The sequence below is a fragment of the Neofelis nebulosa genome, chromosome 6 (genome assembly GCF_028018385.1).
Source record: "Neofelis nebulosa isolate mNeoNeb1 chromosome 6, mNeoNeb1.pri, whole genome shotgun sequence".
NCBI classification, from domain to species: Eukaryota; Metazoa; Chordata; class Mammalia; order Carnivora; family Felidae; genus Neofelis; species Neofelis nebulosa.
Window position 1 is genome coordinate 5,374,144 of NC_080787.1, and position 21,449 is coordinate 5,395,592.

General features: G+C 45.6%; 1 protein-coding gene across 8 annotated transcripts; it reads left to right on the forward strand.

Moving 5' to 3' along the window:
* The first annotated feature begins 710 nt into the window (after positions 1 to 710).
* On the forward strand, positions 711 to 20,889 carry ZSCAN23 (zinc finger and SCAN domain containing 23). 8 transcript variants are annotated; one of them, XM_058732703.1, is made up of 8 exons: positions 711 to 813; positions 6,639 to 7,122; positions 7,362 to 7,512; positions 7,829 to 8,454; positions 13,420 to 13,627; positions 14,438 to 15,400; positions 17,063 to 17,584; positions 20,248 to 20,889. In XM_058732703.1, the coding sequence occupies exons 2-5, from the start codon at positions 6,715 to 6,717 to the stop codon at positions 13,468 to 13,470; spliced, it is 1,236 nt and encodes a 411-aa protein (XP_058588686.1). In that variant the 5' UTR covers positions 711 to 813; positions 6,639 to 6,714; the 3' UTR covers positions 13,471 to 13,627; positions 14,438 to 15,400; positions 17,063 to 17,584; positions 20,248 to 20,889. The 8 variants fall into 8 exon arrangements, with proteins under 8 accessions (XP_058588686.1, XP_058588685.1, XP_058588687.1 ...); XM_058732702.1 differs by having other exon boundaries at positions 13,420 to 15,400; XM_058732704.1 differs by having other exon boundaries at positions 13,420 to 15,248.
* The last annotated feature ends 560 nt before the right edge of the window (positions 20,890 to 21,449 follow it).

Here is a 21,449-nt window from a genome sequence, read left to right on the forward strand (position 1 = left end):
ATTGTTTGTTAAAATATTGGAAACAATCCAAATACCCATCCCTCAAAGACTAGTTGAAAAAGCCACATGATGGAGTACTATGCCACTGTAAAAAAAAAAAAAAAAAAAAAAAAAAAAATTTCAATGAACAAATTTAGAATAATTTCCAGGTGTTTTTTTTTTTTTAATTTTTTTTTTCAACGTTTTTTATTTATTTTTGGGACAGAGAGAGACAGAGCATGAACGGGGGAGGGGCAGAGAGAGAGGGAGACACAGAATCGGAAACAGGCTCCAGGCTCCGAGCCATCAGCCCAGAGCCTGACGCGGGGCTCGAACTCACGGAGCGCGAGATCGTGACCTGGCTGAAGTCGGACGCTTAACCGACTGCGCCACCCAGGCGCCCCTCCAGGTTTTTTAATAAGTGATAAAGCAAGGTATAAAAGAGTGTATATAATATAATTTATGGAGGTAAAGAAGGCAGGTGCTTATTTTTGCAAGAGAAAGGAGAGGAGAGAAGGAAGGAAAGAGGAAGGAAGGACAGGATAAATTAAAACCAATGAAAATGGGGCATGAGTATATAGCTGACCCTTGAACAAGGCAGGGATTGGCGTTCTGACCCCTGTGCAGTCAAAAATCATGCCGATTCGGCGGGGCGACCATAGAGGCGTGAGACCTCCGGGCTTGCTAGAAGGAAAGCGGCCGGAACGCCGTCCCGGAGGTGGCACGCGTTACGCACTTCCGGCCTTTGTAGCCGGTCACTGTGCGGGCTGTGGTTGTCAAGGACGGGGAGGCGGTGGGGCCTGGCGGGGTGGCCTCTCCTCCCGCGGATGCTCGGTGAGCTTCGGAGTCGGGCCGCGCCGGTGTGTGAGCTCTGTCACCGGGCCGGGTGCGGGAGGCGGGGGCGTCCTGGCCGGACCCGAGCTCGGGCGCCTCGGGCCGTCTCCGTCCCCATAGTAGGATGAGGGGACAGGCGCCGACGGAGGAGCGTTCCTCTCGGCCTCTCGGGGTCTGGTTCACCACCCACAGGGGCGCTCGCGATTTGCTTATGTTTGTTAAGCGAATATTTCAGCAGCAGGTAGTACGTTCTGGGCAGGCGTTGTTCAAAGCACTTCCCAGGTAGTAACGTATGTAGGTATGCTCCGAGTACGGACCAGCCCTCTCCTGCCCCCTTTTCTAACATCGAGAAGGAAAGCGAGGCCCACTCACTCGACCCAACTCATACCAGCTGCTAAGGGGTGTAGTCAGGGTTCAGATCCAGGCCGTTTTCTTAAACCTGCTGCTGTGCTGACTCTGTTCTTTTCTATATTAGCTTCACGGCCACAGCCCAGGGGTTACTTACCTCGTTTGAATCTGGTCCTCCTCACTTTCAGGCCTCAGGAGTCCTGGGCTTCCGGTTAGGATTTAAGAGTAAAGTGTTACCTGAACACATGGATGTCTTCCAGAGTATGTTTGCAAGGTTGGTGAAACAGCTACTTTAGTGGTGTGTTAACACGTGCTTCCCCGCCCACTTACCCTTGCTGTGCTTTGGGCAATAGGAAGGAAACCTTACAGTCTTGGCCCCAAGGGTAGGTAGCAGGTATTGATTAAGCCACCTGAAGCCAAAAATTGTACAGTATTTCTTTAAAAGTGGAAGTTTATTGCGTGCCAGGCTTTGTGCCGAACCATTTTGTATGCATTGTCTCCTGTAATACTCTTGACAACTTTGCAAAGGAACTGTCCTCATTTTGTACACGAGATTGAGGATCAGAAAAACCAGTCAAGTAACTTGCTCAAGATCACGTTGTTAGTCAGAATTCATAACTAAATCTGCTACCTTATACCACTTTCTACTTATTGCAGATGAATAGGAAAGGTTGTGTGTGTGTGTGTGTGTGTGTGCGCGCGTGCACACATTAAAGATGCACAGACGACGAAAAGATACATTCTAATCTTTTTAATTTTTTTTTTAATGTTTTATTTATTTTTGAGACAGAGACAGAGCATGAGCAGGGTAGGGGCAGAGAGAGAGGGAGACACAGAATCCGAAGCGGGCTCCAGGCTCTGAGCTGTCAGCACAGAGCCCGACGCGGGGCCCGAACCCACAAACCGCAAGATGGTGACTTGAGCCAAAGTCGGACGCTCAACCGACTGAGCCCCCCAGGCACCCCTGATACAGTCTAATCTTTAACGGTGTCTACTTCTGGGGAGTCGAGCTTGATGAAGGAATTGGCTATTCTGTACTTCTGGGATTTTGTTTTAATGTGAGAGCTAACTGCAAGATAGAGACTGGGGGCAAAATGATAGAAGAGCTGGAAGGAGGAAGAGGGTGGGCTGGAATGCATGAGGAAGACCTCAAAGGATGTGAGATTCAAATCAAGGTGCAGAGGTTGAGTAGGGTTGGAACAAGTGCAGCTGGCAAGACCACGGATATGGAGCAGGGATGAGGAAAGCCTGACTAAAGAACAGTGAGAAGAGAAGCCGGAGTGGAGCGGGCAGGTTTTGCATGTGGAACATGGGAAAACAAGAGGGGCCCAACAGTTGAAGCTAGAGACCTGAGTGGTCTTGAGCCGAGCTTGAGTGTTTTGGGGGCCTTAGATGGTGATATCAGGGGGGAGGGTTTGGGAGTGCGTACAGTAAGTAGTCGGGGGCCTTAGATGGTGACCTCAGCGGGGAGAGTCTGTGGCTGCATCCAGTAAGTAGTGGGGGGCCTTAGATGGTGATGTCAGGGGGGAGGGTTTGGGGGTGCGTTATGATAAAAACATACTTGGTTGCATGCTGCTTGATCTTCAGCAGCGTGTATTTCTTTGGTAAAGAGCATTCCTCCCTGAGGGCAGTGGTAGATTTGGGAGTATCAAGCTTGCTGAGACTCTAGGAGAAACCGCCTTTAAAATGCAGATGTGGTTCTGTTAAGTGTGAGAGATTATTATGCTAATTCTCTACCTGGCATGTACCGATGGTCCCCTACAAAGGGTGGTGCACGTTCATACTACTTCGAATTATGAGTTTGATCTTTCTCGAGTTGCTCGTGAGAAATAACGGATACATTTATAACCATTCTGTTTTTCACTGTCAGGACAATATTCCCTAAGGTACATGAGATTTTCAGCACTTAACAACAAAACAGGATTTGTGTTAGGTGATTTTGCCCCGCTGTAGGCTCATGTTTACGGTAAGTGAGGCTAAGCTGTGATGTGTGGTCGGTTAGGTGGACTCAGTGCATTTTCAGCCTATGATATTTTCAACTCATGGTGGGTTCATCAGGACGTAGCCCCACGCTAAGTCAAGGAAGGTGTGTACAATGGGGTGGTGAACCTAAGTGAGATTAATAGCTGTATGTTTGTGAGCAGGAGGGCAGCACTGGGTTCAAAAAGCAGCAAAGATGTGCCGGTGTGAGGCCACCAGACAGAAATGAAATCGGGAGGAAAGCGAAAGGGAGCCTATCCAGAGAAGAGAGGGAAATCGATCTTCGTGAAACTGAGTAAAAATTTGAAACACCACAGAGCGGAGATGACTTTCTATGAGCAGAACTCAAAGCTTCAGCTGCATTTTCTGTGAATAGAAAATCTTTGACTTAAAGCCAAAGCAGACGGGCAGCAAATAGGAAAGAGACCTTTTTCAGGGCCTAGAAGATTGACAAAACAAGAGGGCATGAGTAGCCGTTTAATCCTTTGAACCTGTGTTGGGTTAACTGAGTGACATCAGAGCGCATGTCCTTCATTTACCTGTTTGATACTTGCACCCCAAACTTCCACACCCTAGAATAGACCCTGCAGACCACGCTTGCAGCCACAGTCATCGCTCCCGCAAAGACTAGATAGCTTCTGTCTCTGCTTCCACTTTTCCCATAGTCTGTTATCACGGCAGCTGGTTATACTTTCATATTAAGTGTAAGTAACATTTCGTCGCCACCCCCCACCCCACTGTAAACCTCAATGGCTTTCCACATGTCTTAGACTAGAAGGCAGAGCCCTCACGTGGCGTTTCATAATCTCCCGACCTGACTCTGTCACTGTACCCTTTGCTCTCTCTGCTGTCACCACATTGTTCAACTGGTTGTTGCTTGAAGAACGCAGCCGTGCTCCGGCCTCCAAGGACTCTGTTCCCTTTGCGTGGAACCATCCTTCTCCAGGGAGTCCTGTGACCGCCACTCACTTCTCGAGTCTCTGCTCAGACGTTACCTTATCCGCAAGGCATTCCCTGATGCCCCACATGAAATGGAGACCTTTCTCCCCATCTCCTTTACCTTGAATTTTCTCTGTAGAGTTTGCTGCTATTTGGCATATTACCGTCTGTCCCTGTTGGCCCCTTCCGCCTTCCTTCCCACGTAGAGGAGAACGAGTGGTGTAGTGCTCAAGACTGAATTCTGAAGTTAGATTTGTGGGGTTTAAAAGGCGGCTTCCCCACCTAGGCCTGTGAAACTTGTTTCACGAAGATTTAAAGTCTTTGCGCCTCCATTTTCTCATCTATGATACTGGGTAATTACAAAAGCTTACTTGAGGTTGTTTGAGGATGAAATGAGGTAATATATGTAAAGCGTCTAGTACAATGCCCGGTACCTCAAAAACAATATACGTCAGCTGTTACTGATATTGTTATTAGAATGTAAATCCCATGGAAGTAGGGACTTTGTTTTTTTTTTTTGCAGCTTATCTCTAGTGCATAGAACGGAACCTGGAATATGGCAGGCTCTAAGTAAATGTTGGCTAGATGCATGGGTGGTGTGTGAGAGGTTTGGACAGAAAAAGATAACGTGGTACTCAAAGTGATGGTGAGTCAGTGCCAGGCAAAGCTGGGGAGGGAATATGAGCTCAGGGATCCTGCCTTTGGAGGAAAAAACTCTCTCCACTTCTCCTGGAGTGGTGACTATAAAAGTTAGTGAAGCCAGAAATGTTAGAAATTTGTGGAAAGGATAATATTTGCAGATTACCCAGAACGATGCTTCCCTGCCCTGGTAGTCTTTCTCTTCTTGATAAGTATGCCTAATACTGGCGATGCAGATTTAACTTCTCTTGTACTCGTAAGTGATCCATGTTCAGTTGTAATTAAATACCCTCTCCTTAGTTTTTCTTTTTATTTTGTGATGGATTCCAATACCTAAGAACAGTGTTGGGTTATATTTACAATGAATTATAATAATTTTACTTAAATTTGGCAACTTTTTAAAGCTATAGGTCATGACTCATGTGGATCATGAAGTCCATGTGGGCTGTGACCAGGGTTTTTTGTTTTGGGGTTTAAAAACAACAACCAGGATTTAGAAAAAGAATAATACATATCACATAAATAAGGGTGCTTAGTTTTTGTGAAGTTATTATTTCAGTTATGTGTGTGCGTGTCTCATATACATTCATGTACACACACATGCATATATGTGTTCTGGGTCTCAGTATAAAATACCTCTTACTGCGGGTCCTGGTCAAAAAAGTTTGAAAGCCTCTGCCCAAAAATGATCCTTTGAAATCACTAGGCTACATAATATTCTTTCAGAAAATTGCTTTCATTAATTATTCTGGTTTAGATTCTTTCATAAGCTTTATGTGGTCATAGACATTTGTGTCTTTATGAGCACTGGTTTTATTTTATGCATTGCTGTCCACTGTCCATCCTCAAAGTCTCAAAGATAAACAATTTCCAGGAAATTAAAGGACGAGAAACAGCTCAGACCCTACCCCTGTTTTAAAATATCAGAACCAGAGGCTTGGATCAGTCGATTGAATGTCCAACTCAGTAGGCTCAGGTCACGATCCCAGGGTTGTGGGATCGAGCCCTGCATTGGGCTGCGTACTGAGTGTGGAGTCTGCTTAAGATTCTCCCTGGTCCTCTGCCCCTCCACCGTGTGCACACGTGCGCTCTCTCTTTCTCTCTCTCAAATTAAAAAAAAAAATTCTAAAATATCAGAACCAATATTTCTTTCATTTTAATATCTCTTGACTACTTTCTGATTCTTTTGCCATGGTGTTTTGATTGCTAGGATTCATTTATTCCTTCAATAAGATTTATAAGAAAAATGACAATAGTAGTAATTTATCATAGTTTAGGATTTACCAAGCTGCCAGCTTCTTGTGCTCTTTATCCATGATCTTATTTTATCTTCATATCCCCTAGAAAGATGGGCCCGCACAGATTGTACCTGGAAGATCGGGTCTCAGCCCAAATACAGAACTCTTTCCTGCACACCTCACCCGACTGGACGGACTTGGCCTCTCCTCCCCAGTACATTTCTTTGGCTCCTCATTCTGTCCTTTTATCTTTACTTCTCCCTTCTCCATTTTGTTTCCCTTTTCTCCTTGACTCTTAGTGTCCTCTGTGACCACTTGGCACCATGATGCTCGTTTACCTCCATTCAGCATGACACGCCACGTCCAGGATCTTGCCATTCAAATGGAAACTCAGTTTATTCTAACTGAGTTACTTGAGCTGATTCATTGAGGATGATCAAAATGGTCCCTTCTTCAATAAAACCGTGGTTGGGGGGGGCCGGTTCTGGGGAACGTGTTCTGTTTCTGTTTTCCTTCCCCTGTGTCACCTGCCTCAGGATTTGCAAAGTCCTTACTGTTAGTCATGCATTCTCTGCTCTTCACTAGACAGTGACTGCTTTTGCTATAAACACCCCAGTGCCCGCGAGCAGAAAAGATTTTTTACATTTTAATGTTTTTTTTTCTCTGCAAAATAGGTTTTAGATTTTAGGATTTTCAGAGGAAAAGATCAAAGGGTGTCATCAAGGATAGATTCTTTTTCTGAATAGTGAAGCCTAAGATGGCCACAGCCTCCGTCCTTCAGACTCCAGAGATGCAGGAAGGACGTCTGGCAGTAAAGGTAGAAGAGGAAGAGGGGGATTGTGCCTCTGGGCAGGAATCTGGCCCGTGGAGAGATCACCCGCATAGCAGAGAGATCTTCCGTAGACGCTTCAGGCAGTTCTGCTACCAGGAGACCCCTGGACCCCGCGAGGCTCTTCGAAGGCTCCGCGAGCTGTGCCGCCAGTGGCTGAGCCCAGAAACGCACAGCAAGGAGCAGATCCTGGAGCTGCTGGTGCTGGAGCAGTTCCTGACCATCCTGCCCGAGGAGCTCCAGGCCTGGGTGCGGGGACAGCACCCGGAGAGCGGGGAGCAGGCGGTGACCGTGCTGGAGGATCTGGAGCGGGAGCTGGACGAGCCGGGAGAACAGGTGGGAGAGGGCAGGACAGAGGTCGGTAGCTGTAAGAATGAGTGTGGGGTTTCTGTGCAGCAAGAGGAAGAGGACGAGGATTTCTTTGTGCCTGATGTGGTCTATTGTGGGTGCCCCATCCTTCTGCCTGTTTCTTCCTGCCAGTTTCTTGGTCCTTCTTTGCCCGTGCAGTGGGCCTGAGGAGGCCTCCTTACGATGTCTTCTCTGACATTTGATTTCTAACCGTCCTTAATTTCCAGCAGGTTCCAGCCTGTGCCCGTGAGCAGGAAGAGTTGGTGAAGGAGGAGGCAGGTCGGGGAGCAGCCCAGGACTCATCAAGCGGCCAGCCCCCAACCTTGGAAGGGCCGCATCAGTGCAGGTCGCGGGAGGTGTGCCTGCTTCGGGAGATCGGTGAGGACTGGAACTTCCTCAGAGGCCTCCCTCACTCCCTCACCGTCCATCTGCTCAGCGTCTACTGTGTGCCAGGCGTTGTGCTTGGTCCTGGGGACACGGTGACCAGCAAGGAGGTTTGCGGCCTGGTTGGGGGAAGACAGTCCCCTGACAGTTACAGTTCAGTGTGTCTTCTCCCTGAGGTCCGGGCAGCCTTGTCTAGGTGGGGGAAGTACACAGAACCGTGCTTATGTGTCCCCTGCCACCCACCCTCCTGGTTGCTTTTTTCTTTTCCATTTGGAAACATGACATTCATGTGATCCGTTTCTCATTTCAGGGGATGAGGCTGGGGCTTGGAGTGTGCAGTCAGCCCCGAAGAGGGAGCTCTGTAAAGAAAAGAAACGTCTTGTGGAAGTTCCTGAGAAACTGAACGGTGACACTCTTCTGGGGCCTGAGTGCGCAGACACACGTGACCAGGAGGGCAGGTGGGAGAGGCAGCGGGCCAGCTCCTCGGTGGAGAGACCCTACGTCTGTGGTGAGTGTGGGAAGAGCTTCACCCAGAACTCCATCCTGATCGAGCACCAGAGGACACACACCGGGGAGAAGCCCTACGGGTGTGATGAGTGCGGACGGGCCTTCAGCCAGCGCTCGGGTCTGTTCCAGCACCAGAGACTCCACACCGGGGAGAAGCGCTACCAGTGTGGCATCTGTGGCAAAGCGTTCAGCCAGAACGCGGGGCTCTTCCATCACCTCCGGATCCACACGGGGGAGAAGCCCTTCCAGTGCAGCCAGTGCAGGAAGAGCTTCAGCCGACGTTCTGTCCTCATTAAGCATCAGCGAATTCACACCGGAGAAAGGCCTTACGAATGTGAAGACTGTGGCAAGAACTTTATTTATCACTGCAACCTCGTCCAGCATCGGAAGGTCCACCCTGGGGTGGGTGCCGCTAGCCCCCTGGAGCAGGTAGGGCAGAGGCTCCCGGTGTCGGACCCTAGTGGAGGTGGTGGGGCAGGCTCTCACTTTGTCCCTGAAGCAGAATCCTAGGAAAAGAATCGTTCGGTCCTCTGGAGTGCAGACTGTGGAAGGTGTCCGTGTTTTTATGCTGAGAGAAGCATAATATGTTAAGTCCATCTGTCAGCTTCTCTGGGGTCTGTGACATCCGTGTTTGCAGTAGTGAACACTGTTGTGGTGACTTCATCAACTGGTCCCACACCTGTCTGTGCAGAAAGTTCTCCAGGTATGCTCTAGGAAAACTCCTTCGTCCGAGTTCTAAGAAACTTTTTTTAAAAAGTTTTAAAAAATTACATGCTACCTGAATACACAATTATGTTAAAAGTAGTTTGAGTATTTAAAAATTAATTTAAAAATAATGGCAGTAAAACTTGCAACTTAAACGATTTGATTGTTTTCTCATAAGATATGATAATTTGCTTTTTAACCTACAAAAGGGGACAGATAAATCCTCCCATAGATACACAGAAGGCTTCTCCCTGTTAAGAACTCTGTAGAGTTCCACTGACTCCGCCTTCAGTGAGGAACCAAGGACCCAAGTGAGGACACATCAATGTGTTACTGTTGCTCGAGATTACAGATTTGTGTAGACCAAGAAACTTATCTAAAAATCTGGTATCTCACTTCTGATCTTCATTACGAAAATATAGGCCTCTTTGCATTTTTCCTGTGATTTATAAGCATTTTTGGATTTTGCTTTCTTTATTTAACCCTTAGTTATACAAAATTTCAAACATATACAGAAGTTGAAAAGTATGATCAGTCTTCCACATTGATTGTTTTTTATAAGCTCCATGCTTCTCAGCATTACCTATTAATTACCACCAAGGCCATGCTTTAAAAAACTTCTTTCCCTTAACACTGATTGAACGTTTACCAAGCTTTATACTAAGCCTAGGACACAAAGAAATGGGAATCTATGGTGATGACAATCCAGATTGGAGTACCAAATACACTGCAGGTCACTTAACCATGATAGAAACATCATAAGGGACCCTACAGATCACTTCTGTGCCCCTTATATGATACAGAAATGGAGGCTGGAAGTGACTGCGGACCTTTCAGCTGGGTCACCGAGCTGGAGCTGAAACCCTGTCTCCTGATTCCTAGTGTTCTTTCTAAGCACCTGGAAGCATTTTATCACCATGTAGAAATGACTAGTATAAGGAACTTCCAGGATTTAGAAGGCACTGAGGTTAGAAGGAACTTCCAGGATTTAGAAGGCACTGAGGCACAGCTCAATAAAGCCTCCCGTCTGTGCATGTTGCTCTGTTCGGTTTACAGCTGAGTTCCAGGAAGGACTCCTTCCACTGATCCCTCATTTGGGGCATTTTATTTATTTATTTTTAATGTTTATTTATTTTTGAGACAGACACAAAACACAAGCAGGGGAGGGGCAGAGAGAGAGGGAGACACAGAATCCAAAGCAGGCTCCAGGCTCTGAGCTGTCAGCACAGAGCCCGACATGGGGCATGAACCCACAAACCACGAGATCATGACCTGAGCCGAAGTCAGACGCTTACCAACTGAGCCACTCATGTGCCCCTTATTTATTTTTGTAGTGAATGATTTTTTTTTTAACTTTTACTTAGAGGGACTTTTCAAGAAGATAGTTCATTCTTCGCCTGATTCAAGTATGAAAGCAACATTAAAAAGGGAGCCTATCTTTTCCCTCATAGGTAGCCATTTTTCTAGTATCTTACATATCTTCAGTGTTTCTTCATGGAAATACAAGAAAACGTGAACATATATAACCTTATTTCCTTTGTTCCATGGAAAGATGGTGTATATTTACACTCTTCAACCCCTTGCTGTGTTCATGAAACAATACAATCTTTAGAGAAACAGCCAGCCTCCTCTCTGTTTACAAGTGGACAGTATCTCATTTGCTGATGCTCCATACTTTAACACACTGGTGTAAATGCACAACCACTACTTTGAAATGTTACAGATTATTTCATTCTCCTCCCAAATGTACTTCAAGTCAAACTTTAAAAGCTAACAACTTCCACGTGAGCTGGCAAACAGGGTTTCGGCAACTAGAGGTGGACATAATTCTTCTACAGAGAAATGCAGAGTGGTGGGGATGGTTTCAGTCTCGTGTATTTGGCTCTGTTAGGTATTCTCAGCATTTCAAACCATTAGTGTCGCCGCTTATGGGTAATTGTAGGTCTTCTCAAAAATCTTAAATTTTCTCAAGATTGTATTTTACTGTATCTTGAGGTTTAACTATTTCCAAAGGAAATACATACAGATTTTAAAGTGAAGAAAGATCTAGTAGACTTAAGTTTGAAATAAAATCAACTTCTCAAGTAAACATATATTCCGTTCAGTGATATGAGACATACACTCTAATAACCTGAGTTTGTAAGCATCACAGATGCCTCTGCATATGCCAAAACAGCATGTTTGGATAATTCCATTATATCAGCTCTTAAAAGATTTAAAATATGAACAGATCAGGATTTTAAAGGATATAGTTCTAATGGATTGTTTTTACAGCTGCAATTGAAGATTGAATGTTTGGTTTGTTTTGTGCTTGTTTTTGTTTTTTTGTTTTCACAGCTTTTCAAAAATTCTAAATTTTCTCAATAACTGATAAAAATGCCAAGAAAGAAAAGATGTTATCTGTGCTGTAGAGGCATATACCACTCGAGTGCAGTGATGGTTAACATGATTAAAACTACTGACAAGGCAAACTAACTTGCCTTGTTTTCTGATACGAATACTTCTTCTAATTCTTTTATCTGGGATGCACATTTGTCATTAGTTGACTTAACTGCTAGACAGGGGCATGTAGGCCCTGGCCTTTCCTGTGATTACTCCAGCCTTCCTGGCAGGGTGCTCTTAGGTGTTGTCTCCCTTTACATTTCTGAATTACCCTCACTTCTCTTTTCTTTTTCTACCCTGGCTCTTTTCACTCAACCCATCGAGTCTCTGGCATTGATCTTCTTTCAGCTGCTCTGTAAACCAGTAACCATCTCTCCTTATGCCTTTGAAAAGCCCCAGTCTGAAAGACTAGTCAGTTTTATGGCTGAGCAAGGTGTAAGAAGTATTGATTCAAATCCAATTAAAAAGACTTATTGGTTCGAGGGATGCCTGGCTGTCTCACTCAGAAGAGTGTGTGACTCTTGATCACAGGGTCATGATTTTGAGCCCCACGTTGGGTGTAGAGATTACTAAAAATATAAAGAAGCCTTACTGGTTCTTGAGGAATAGTACAGCACCCCTCTGAGCATTGTTAGGACAGTGAACACTGTATGTCAAGAAATGACTGAGAATTTTGCAACTGAAAGCTATCTAGAGCTGTAGGTAAAAGCCCTGAAGATTCTCTTTCACTATAATTTTTATTTGAGGAACCAAATCTTCAAGGAGAACCAAGTCTCTGTCCAGATTTTGTATTTGAAAATGACTTCTATTTTCTCTATCTGACAATATTTTTCCTTTAAAAAACAATTTATAGTGGAAGATTGTTTTACATTTTTCCAATAAGACAAAAAATACCTCTGAGAAAATTTTAAAACAATGGCATATCTAGGGGCGCCTGGGTGGCGCAGTCGGTTAAGCGTCCGACTTCAGCCAGGTCATGATCTCGCGGTCCGGTCCGTGAGTTCGAGCCCCGCATCAGGCTCTGAGCTGATGGCTCGGAGCCTGGAGCCTGTTTCCTATTCTGTGTCTCCCTCTCTCTCTGCCCCTCCCCCGTTCATGCTCTGTCTCAAAAATAAAAAAATACAAAAAAAACAAAAAAAACAATGGCATATCTAAAGTCAAAATTATAAAATATGAAGTATCTTCTCAGGAGCAGTTTTGAAATCTATGTACCAGTATACATGTGTGTCACTGGTTAAATGTTGAGTTAGAAGTTGAGAGAGAACGTAAAAGTTGAGAGGAAAGTAGATTATTTGTAGAAGGAGCTGGAAGATAGCAGAAAGTGTCTGCGATAGAGGAAACAGGGTGAAGAAGGCCCAGCTAAGACAGGCTCAAGAGCCATGAGTGTGCAGGGGTGGGGGCCAGATGCAGAGGTCACGGAACACTTTGTTAAAGCATAATGGAATCATTGAAAGTATTTTGTTGTGCTATAGGAGTTTCTTGACAAAAAATCAGAAAATAATAGCTTTAAGAAGAAATTTTGAGTTGACCAATTTCATACCTGCATGAGAAAAGTGAAGTCCAAAGTGGTTAAACACTCGTAGTGATCTATTTTTTAATCACATTAAAAATTTTAAAGTTAAGGGGCGCCTGGGTGGCGCAGTCGGTTAAGCGTCCGACTTCAGCCAGGTCACGATCTCGCGGTCCGTGAGTTCGAGCCCCGCGTCGGGCTCTGGGCTGATGGCTCGGAGCCTGGAGCCTGTTTCCGATTCTGTGTCTCCCTCTCTCTCTGCCCCTCCCCCGTTCATGCTCTGTCTCTCTCTGTCCCAAAAATAAATTAAAAAAAAAAAAAAAAAAAAACGTTGAAAAAAAAAAATTTTAAAGTTAAAAATCTTAAAAATGTTTAAAACAAAACTGCGAACAAAGATCATTGTGAATTATATAAGGTTTCACAGGCACTTGGACTTGGAGGCTCAGAACCTTTTAGGCCTCTGCAAACAGCAACAGCAGCAACAAAACAGGATGGAAAAAGGAAAGGGAAGAACGAAATGGGAGAACATAAAAAGGAAGCAGGCAAACTTACACGCTAAAACTGGATTAGGCCAACAAGTGGTGACCAAAGAGAAGGAAAAAATAAAAAGAGACGTTGTTACCAAGAAACGTGCTTTGTCTGTAAATAATACCTATTAGCCCTCCGGCTCTCAATTGGTCCATGTGTCTTAGCAGTGAAAAGAGTCCCACTGCTCTTCACTCCTCACTCTTCTCAGTGCTCTACGTAACAAAGAGGATGCAAGCACAGTGTGTAAATCACTGATTTCTTTTTTTTAGGTCTCTCTGGACTCACACCCAGTTTTCCATGCCAACATCTCAGCTCTATGATGAAGCCACTGCTTCTGAATATATACCTGTGTTAGAATCACCTGGGTTGTTTGAACTGCAGTTTCCTGGGCACTAGCACAGACTGGCTGAATGTTTGTGAGGGCAGGACCTGGGAATCTGCATTTCAGCTAGCGTATCGGTGGTTGTCAGACTTGAGGTAACTATATATAATGTATTGCCCAATCTAGGACACTTCTGAGAATGAAAGGGATTGCTGTTATAATTACAGCCAGCCAAGAGGCATAAATCAGGATGTATGGTCTTCCTACTTAAGACTTTTCCTGCTGAGGAGATAGAAGAGACCGGAAGAATACAATGTTCTCATGAAAGCTAAGGTAGAGCATCTATGAAGGAGGCTGTGGGATGTTTAGGTGTAGCCACCTAGACCAAAGTAGCCACCGTCTGCCTGGTTTGAAATAATCCCCATTAACACATTTATTGGATTAGGTAAGAAGGGGTGGGTATGCCTATAAAAACAACACCCACCCAGAAAAGCCCTCCCCCCCCCAAAAAAAAACCCACAAACAACAACAAAACGCTTAAAATAGCTAGTTACCTAAGATGAGCCTGTTGAGGCTATGGCTTACCAGACAAGAGAGATGACGTTCCAGAAGCATAGGAGCATTTCAGTGGTAGAGGATCGATGGACTAGTAAGGGCTGTTCACCTCTAACACACAGAGGAAGCGTGGGAATATAGCGCGCCAGATCACAACCTGGCAGGAATAAGGCAGAGGGCAAGCCGTTTGAAGCAAGTAGCTAGGATGAATGAGGTCCAGATATTGTGCCAAGTTTCCTAAGTTATCATAATTGATGCACATTCTTCACGGGCTGTGCAGCCAGAGCGCTCTTAACACCGCAGGGTACCAAACACAGGCTGACCAGGCCCCACATTCCGCAGTTGCCCCGGGGCCATTCACAGCGGGGACCGGGCATGTGGCTTCCCCTCACTTTGTGCTAATTCTGCAGAGTCAGGGATCTGTAAATGGTTAGGTTACTCAAAAGGACAGGAGTCACATGCACAAAGATTGAGACGGTGGACAGCAAACCAGCACCTGTCCCTCTTAAGGCCGCTTTGCTCAGGTGGGTGTCGATTATTGCTTCAGACCCTGGGGGCCGAGTGGACAATGGGTATCACGGGACCAGGGTCCTAGGGAACGGAGGACTGCGTCGCATTCCCTCAGTGTAACAGAGAGACGGGCCTAGGCTGAGTGGCTGCTGGACACCCGGTGGACCCGCCTGCGCTGTGCAGAGGCCACCGAGGGCCTCTGCGGTGGGAGCGGGCCAACCACTGAGATGCAGGACCTCTGTGCTTCCTAGAGGGGCGGTGTAGAGCGGGTGGAGGCGTGCCCGGGCGTCGTGACGTACTTCCGGTCTCGTGTGAGCCACAGCTAGCGCGAGCCTTTTCCGGCGGGAGGTGCCGGCGAGGCTTGGTGGCCGCTCCCTGGGACGCAGGCTCGTCTGTGTCGCCGCCCGCGGACGTGGACGCGAGCGCTGCGCGGACCACCCGCATCGGCGCTCCGGGCGCTGGTGCGTCTTTACGGCCGGCGGTGGTTTTCTGTCCCCCTCCGGAGTCCTGTTTTCATCGAGGCCTTCGTGGCGGTGGTCATAACCTTGCACGCCCATGCCGGGAGGGTTCGTCCCGGAGGACGTACGGTGACGGGATCTCAGGACTTAGAAAACGGAGGACAGTGTGATTTCCTCGGCTCAGAGAACGTTGAGAAGTGAGCGCGTCCTTCGAGCGGACATGGGCTGCCGGTCGCGTAGTGCGGGTCTCCAGGTGCTTTTAAGACCCCTCCAGCTCACAGTGCCGTGGGGACGAGGGGAACACCCCTGCGATACCGCGCGGATGCCCGGAGCCGGGGGTGGGGGCACCTCCCGGAGAGACGGAGAGCTGAGCGGAAACGGGCGACCGGAGGCAGCCGAGGGAAGGTGGGTGTGCTGTGGCCGGGGCAGAGAGGATGAGCAGGTGACAGCTGCGATACCCCCAGGGAACTTGGACTTGAAAAGGCAGTGTGCCTCTCCGTCCTTTCCGTGTGACGGCTCCCGCACAGAATGCACGCGATGTGTGTGCGCACACTGCCTCGCAGAAGGGAGCAGGCCCCGGCTACGCTGCCCCGGGTCCGCGCGCGGCCGCCTCGTAACCCAGGTGGTCAATGTGCTGGCGCTGTTCCGGAAGGCGGACTCCGCAGAGACGGGAGTCCCTGTCTTCACGCAAGGGAGCAGCGTCATCTTACTAGGCTTCTAGAAATTCCAGGAGCGGGGTGGCAGATGGATTGGAAGGGGGTAGGACTGGAAGCAAGAGAGGGGAGAGATGCGCAGGCGTCACGGAAAGAGCCGGTACTGTAAGTTGGTGAAAGCCAGGTGCTGGCCGTGGAAGTGACGAGGGTGGAGTGGGTTGTGTGGAAGACGCGGATTTAACTCCACTTGATGTCTAAGGGAGAAAGATTGTTGAAAAGGTGCTGAGGACAATGCCCGGCACGTAGTACGTATTACAAGCTTTATTTTTAACATAGTTAGGGATGATTAGGTTTTTGGATTAGATAGATGGTAAGGGGAATGAATGTGTCATTTTTAAAGAAATGGGTAGGGCCGCCTGAATGGCTCAGTCGTTAAGTGTCCGGCTCTTGGTTTCGGCTCAACATCTTGTGGTTTCTGGGAGCCCTAGTTGGGCTCTGTGCTGACAGTGCCGGAGCAAAGTAAAGTTAAAAAAAAAATAAAAAGAAATGAGTAGTTTTGGAAAAGCCATTGATTATGAGGGGGAAACGATGAGTTAAGTTTTGGTGGTGTTGAGGTGCTTTTAAGACCTAGGACTGGAAGAGTTCTTATACCATTGGACTATAATGGTCTTGATCTCCAAAGTAAGACTGGGAAAAAAGAATAGATTTAGGAGTTGTTAGGTGAAAGCGTCTCAGTTCTCAGATGCTACTGAATGGACGAGATTGCCCAGAATGAATGTGGAATGAGAAGGCCGGATCCCAGCTTAGGGTAACCGGACATTTCTTGGCAAGCTGAAGAAAAGCCATAAAGTGGACTTAAGAATGAGCTTTTGACAGTCCTTATATAAGCTTGAGCACCAAGGGTTGGTCTAAGCACTTTACAAAAGCCAGCTCATGGGAAAACAGCCAGAAGATTGCAGTTCCTTAGAAGATTGGGAGTGGTTAGAGTGTTAGGGACTGCGGGGGCATCTGGTAAGTAAAGGACTGAAAAATACTCACTGGGTTTGTATACAAGGGGGGCTTTGGTTAATTGACTTGGGACCCCTAACTCAAATGTGGGACACCCCAACTGACATGCACACTGTTCTTTTCTAAAACTAAAAATGCCTTTGAAAGAATCTAGCATAATTCTTGGCACAGAGAGGTTGATTTATAAATATGATTGACTAAATCTATGACACGCAATTCAAGTAAGCAAAGCTGTTCGCATTGTTTTTGTTATCGGGATATTTCACGTTATCTGAATATTTCACTCCAGTTTCTAGATCTAAAAGCTACTAGTATTGTTCTTTAGTCCTAAAGTAACCGAATTGTCTATAAGTCAATTTTAGGACATTTTTCTAATGACATTTTGTGCTTGTCTTATCTTTTACAGGGCCTCTTTACCTTCAAATCATTGACTTGACCACAGCGATTCACTCTGAGTAAATATGTTCTTAGTTTGGAGTTGATCTCTGTTAACAGTGATGTGTTATGCCTTATCACCAGCCTTATTAAGCCCCTGCTACTGTTGTGGTGAACTGCTTTGCCCAGGAATGATTCAGTCCAACCCTTTTGGGCTGCAGAAGAACAGAAGGGATGTCAAATAGTTAAAGCATCTAGCCTGCACAGAAATGGTGCTTCTGACAGTTCTTCGGACAAAACTCATGGCAGTTCTGTTAGGAGGATTCCCTTGGGCCTCAGGAGTCCAGCTCCAGGCAGGCTCTCCGCCGCCAGTAGCTGCGGCCTGAGACGCACAGCAAGGAGCAGATCCTGGAGCTGCTGGTGCTGGAGCAGCTCATGACCATCCTGCCCGCGGAGCTCCAGGCCTGGGTGTGGGGGCAGCATCCAGTGTATAGGGAGGAGGCTGTTACTGGACTGGGGGCTTGTTGAGGAAGCTGGACCATCCAGGAGGAAGGTGAGATAAGGAAGAAACAATCTATTACCAGAGGCAGGTATTCTCTCCAGAGAGACAGCAGAGACTTGAAGTTTCCTCTCAAGTGTAGTGAGAGGAAATGGCTAAGATGCATTGGCCAGAGTTGTGTTCCCCTCCCTGTCCGTTTATTCCCTGTCCTTGTAGGTCAAAGGAAACTCTGCTTTCTGTCCTCCTCTTCTGTTCCCCGATTAATACTGGGATCTAAGCTCTAGAACCCTAGCAGATATCACCCTGGTCAAATTTCTCTAATTGTCCCTGGGTCCTTTGTCCTCCTGTGGGGACAGGAAGGGCAAACGAGGGCCCTAAGGGCAAATGGCTTGCCTGGCAGCAGCATTAAGACTCACGGGGTGGGGAGGGCAGGGCAGCTCCAGCCAGAAACAGGGCAGCTCAGATCTGAATCTACTGAGGAGAAAGAGGAGATCCTACCGGGGAAAAGATCAGAAATGTCTTTTGTGTTTTTCCAAATGAACCTCATCACTAAACCTTTGGCCTACCTTTCACTTGATGTCTTCTTTCATTTTTACCTTGTCCCTCTAAGCACATTGTTTTAACCTTGATTGTCATTCTCCCTTCACTACTTTGCACTAACGTTGTTGAAAATCCTGATTCTATTGAAGGGTTGTTTCTCCATTCTAACTGAATACTGCCAGCTTCCCTGGGCCTGACCTTTTATGCCAAAGGCAGGACAACATTTTTCTACATTGAAGCCAATAGAAAATGACTCAAAGGCTACATACAATAGAAAAGTTATTAAATGTGTATTTTCAAAGACTTCGTGTAGAAAACAAAACTTATTTAGTATTTTTATGTGCTCATTGGACAAGCACACATATATGCCCAAATTGTAATCATACTGAACATACCAACTGACAGTACTTTTGAATTTAGTATTACATTATGGACATATTTCCCAAGAGTTACATGTAATGTATACATATGGCTGACATAAGCTCCATTGTACAGATATCAAATTATTTTTCATTTTTACTTTAATCAGGTCTTTATTAAAAATTAGCTGTCCAGGGGCGCCTGGGTGGCGCAGTCGGTTAAGCGTCCGACTTCAGCCAGGTCACGATCTCGCGGTCTGTGAGTTCGAGCCCCGCGTCAGGCTCTGGGCTGATGGCTCGGAGCCTGGAGCCTGTTTCCGATTCTGTGTCTCCCTCTCTCTCTGCCCCTCCCCCGTTCATGCTCTGTCTCTCTCTGTCCCAAAAATAAATAAAAAACGTTGAAAAAAAAAAAAATTAAAAAAAAAAAAATTAGCTGTCCAGAATGATTTGACATTTATGGAACAAATAAACTGAAGCTTATGCAGCAGGCTTCTTGTCTTACATAGTGGGTTTCTCTTCTGCGCACTTCTCAGCTGCTGGTCTCCTATATTTATGACATGAGTCTAGGCATTTGACAGCTTTCTTGTTTCTGGTATAAAAAGAAGTATAAACTCATCTAATTCCTTTCCTCCTCCTGAAATCAATCATTTTCCCAAGGACCCCAGATTCTGTTTAGTGAGAAATGGTATTTTAAAACCAAAAATAAGGTACTAGGAATGCTCATATTGTTATTGGACATTGTTCCTAGGCCTTTCAGTGCTCAGAGCTAGGAAGAATTTAAGATAAAGTATGTATTGTGAATTCATACTGACAGTTCGAGTTCAAATTCAGGGCCTTAATCTTTCATTTGCATCTCCTTTTAGAGACTTCTCAAAGACACCGGGAATGATAGAGTATCAAATACTCATCTGTTTTATCCCACAGTATCTCAGTGGCCTCAAAAAAAAATGTTAACATTACTATCAAATATGGTTTTTATAAACAGCTTAATGGTGGTGCCCGATTTTTCCATTCTTTTGTCCTTAAGTTCTATATCATTGGGTATATACAAAAAAATTACTCTTCGAAGGACATTGGAAATAATTTCCCTTTTGTGTGCTTATGTCACCAGCAGGTACACATTTAAATTCAGTTTGTTTCATTTCTGTTTCAATGTTTAGGGATTGCTTTTTTTATTTTATTATTTAAATTTTTTTTTCATTTTTTAAATTATGTGAAATACAAAATTTTATACATGAAATCTATAAAATGTTTTCAAGGAAATTCTCCTTTTCCTCTTCCTGTTCCCTCTCTCATGTAGGTAATCTTTTTTGCTCTTTACTTTAATGGTTTATCCCTTTATTATTTATTTATTTATTATAGGCACATGTATACATGCACACCCTTCCCTTTTAAAAATAACACACTATAGGGGTGCCTAGTGGCTCAGTCAGTTAAGCATCTGACTTTGGCTCAGGTCATGATCTCACAGTTGGTGAGATCAAACCCTGCATCTGGCTCTGTGCTGACAGCTCAGCCTGGAGCCTGCTTTGGATTCTGTGTCTCCCTCTCTCTCTGCCTCTCCTCCGCTTGCTCTCTCTCTCTCTCTCTCTCTCTCTCAAAAATAAATAAACATTAAAAATTTTTTTTAAATAATAAAAAAATTAAAGTAACACACTATAGTTTAAGTCATAAACTCAATACACATCTGTCTTACATGAAACATTTTTTCTTCCCTCTAGCATGTAGTTTGAATAAGACTTGTTCAGTGAGCAAGTAACTGAGTAAGGTATGTGTGAATGAGGGAATTAGGCTGAAATTTTCAATCTCTTCTTTCAGGTGATTTTATCAAACTGGAAAATGAGAAGGTGTTTCCAAAGTAGAAGAAATCTGAAGAAATAACATGCCAACAGGGACACACTGTTAGATTTGATGGCAATATTCTTAAGTGCCTGAATTATGTAGAAGTCCCAAAATACCAGAGAACCCTAGAAATAGATCTATGATTGCATAAGTGATGAATGTGGAATGAGTTTCAGAGCTCCATCCTTATCCAGCATCCGAGATACCCAGGAGAAATGCCATGAAAATGAGAAGTGTGGAAAAGCTTTTAGTCCAAGAGTACTGGCTTCATTGAAGATAAGAGAATTCCCACTGAATTAGACCCACAAATATGGAGAATATGGAAAAGCTCTCAGTGCAGACACTGGACTAGTTCATCACAGAGAACCCATGCTGGAGAGGGACCCTATAATAAAAGTGATAAGTATGGTAAAGCCTTGGACGGTCAGCCCTTAACCAGGACCAGAGACTTCACACCAAGGAGAGGTGTTACCATCTTAAGTGTGGGAAAGGTTACAGTCAGAACACAGAGATTTTTCACTGTATCAGAGTCTGTGTTGGAGAGAAACTCTTCGTTTAATTAATGTAGTAAGAATTTTCCTGGGTATTTCATTCCTTATTAAATACCAGAAAACTCGAGTGTGAGAAGTTGGTAAATGTGAATGGAAAAGCCTGTGAACAGTAGCATCTCATCTAACATTAAAAATTTTAGGGGAGCCTGGGTGGCTCAGTTAAGTGTCTGTATTTCAGCTCAGGTCATGATCTTGGGGTTGTGATATCGAGGCCGATGTCAGGCTCTACACTCGGCATGGAGCCTGCTCAAGATTCTCTTGCCCATCTGCCCTGCTTGCGCTCGCTCACTCTCTGTAAACAAAACAAAACAAAACAAACTCTTAAAGTGTCCAGCATCTGAAATCAGCAAGGCAGAATTTCTCCATACCAGACCTCTGGGTGGTCTTTGATGGGAACTGGCCTTTCAGAATGTCCCTCAAAACCTTGTCAGATTCAACAGAACAAGCCATTTACTTTTCCTTAACCGTCTCCTCAAGCAAGGTGCCTGGGTGGTTCAGTCAGTTGAATGTCCAGCTTCAACTCAGGTCATGATCTCGCAGTTCGTGAGTTTGAGCCCTGTGTCCAGCTCTGTGCTGACAACTCAGAGCCTGGATCCTGCTTCAGATTCTGTGTCTCTCTGTCTGCCC

Coding starts and splice junctions, on each gene's coding strand:
- ZSCAN23 (XM_058732700.1), top strand. CDS start 6,715: ATGGCCACAGCCTCCGTCCTTCAGACTCCAGAGATGCAGGAAGGACGT. Junction 7,123..7,361: donor TGGACGAGCCGGGAGAACAG/GTGGGAGAGGGC, acceptor CTTAATTTCCAG/CAGGTTCCAGCCTGTGCCCG. Junction 7,513..7,828: donor GTGCCTGCTTCGGGAGATCG/GTGAGGACTGGA, acceptor TTCTCATTTCAG/GGGATGAGGCTGGGGCTTGG.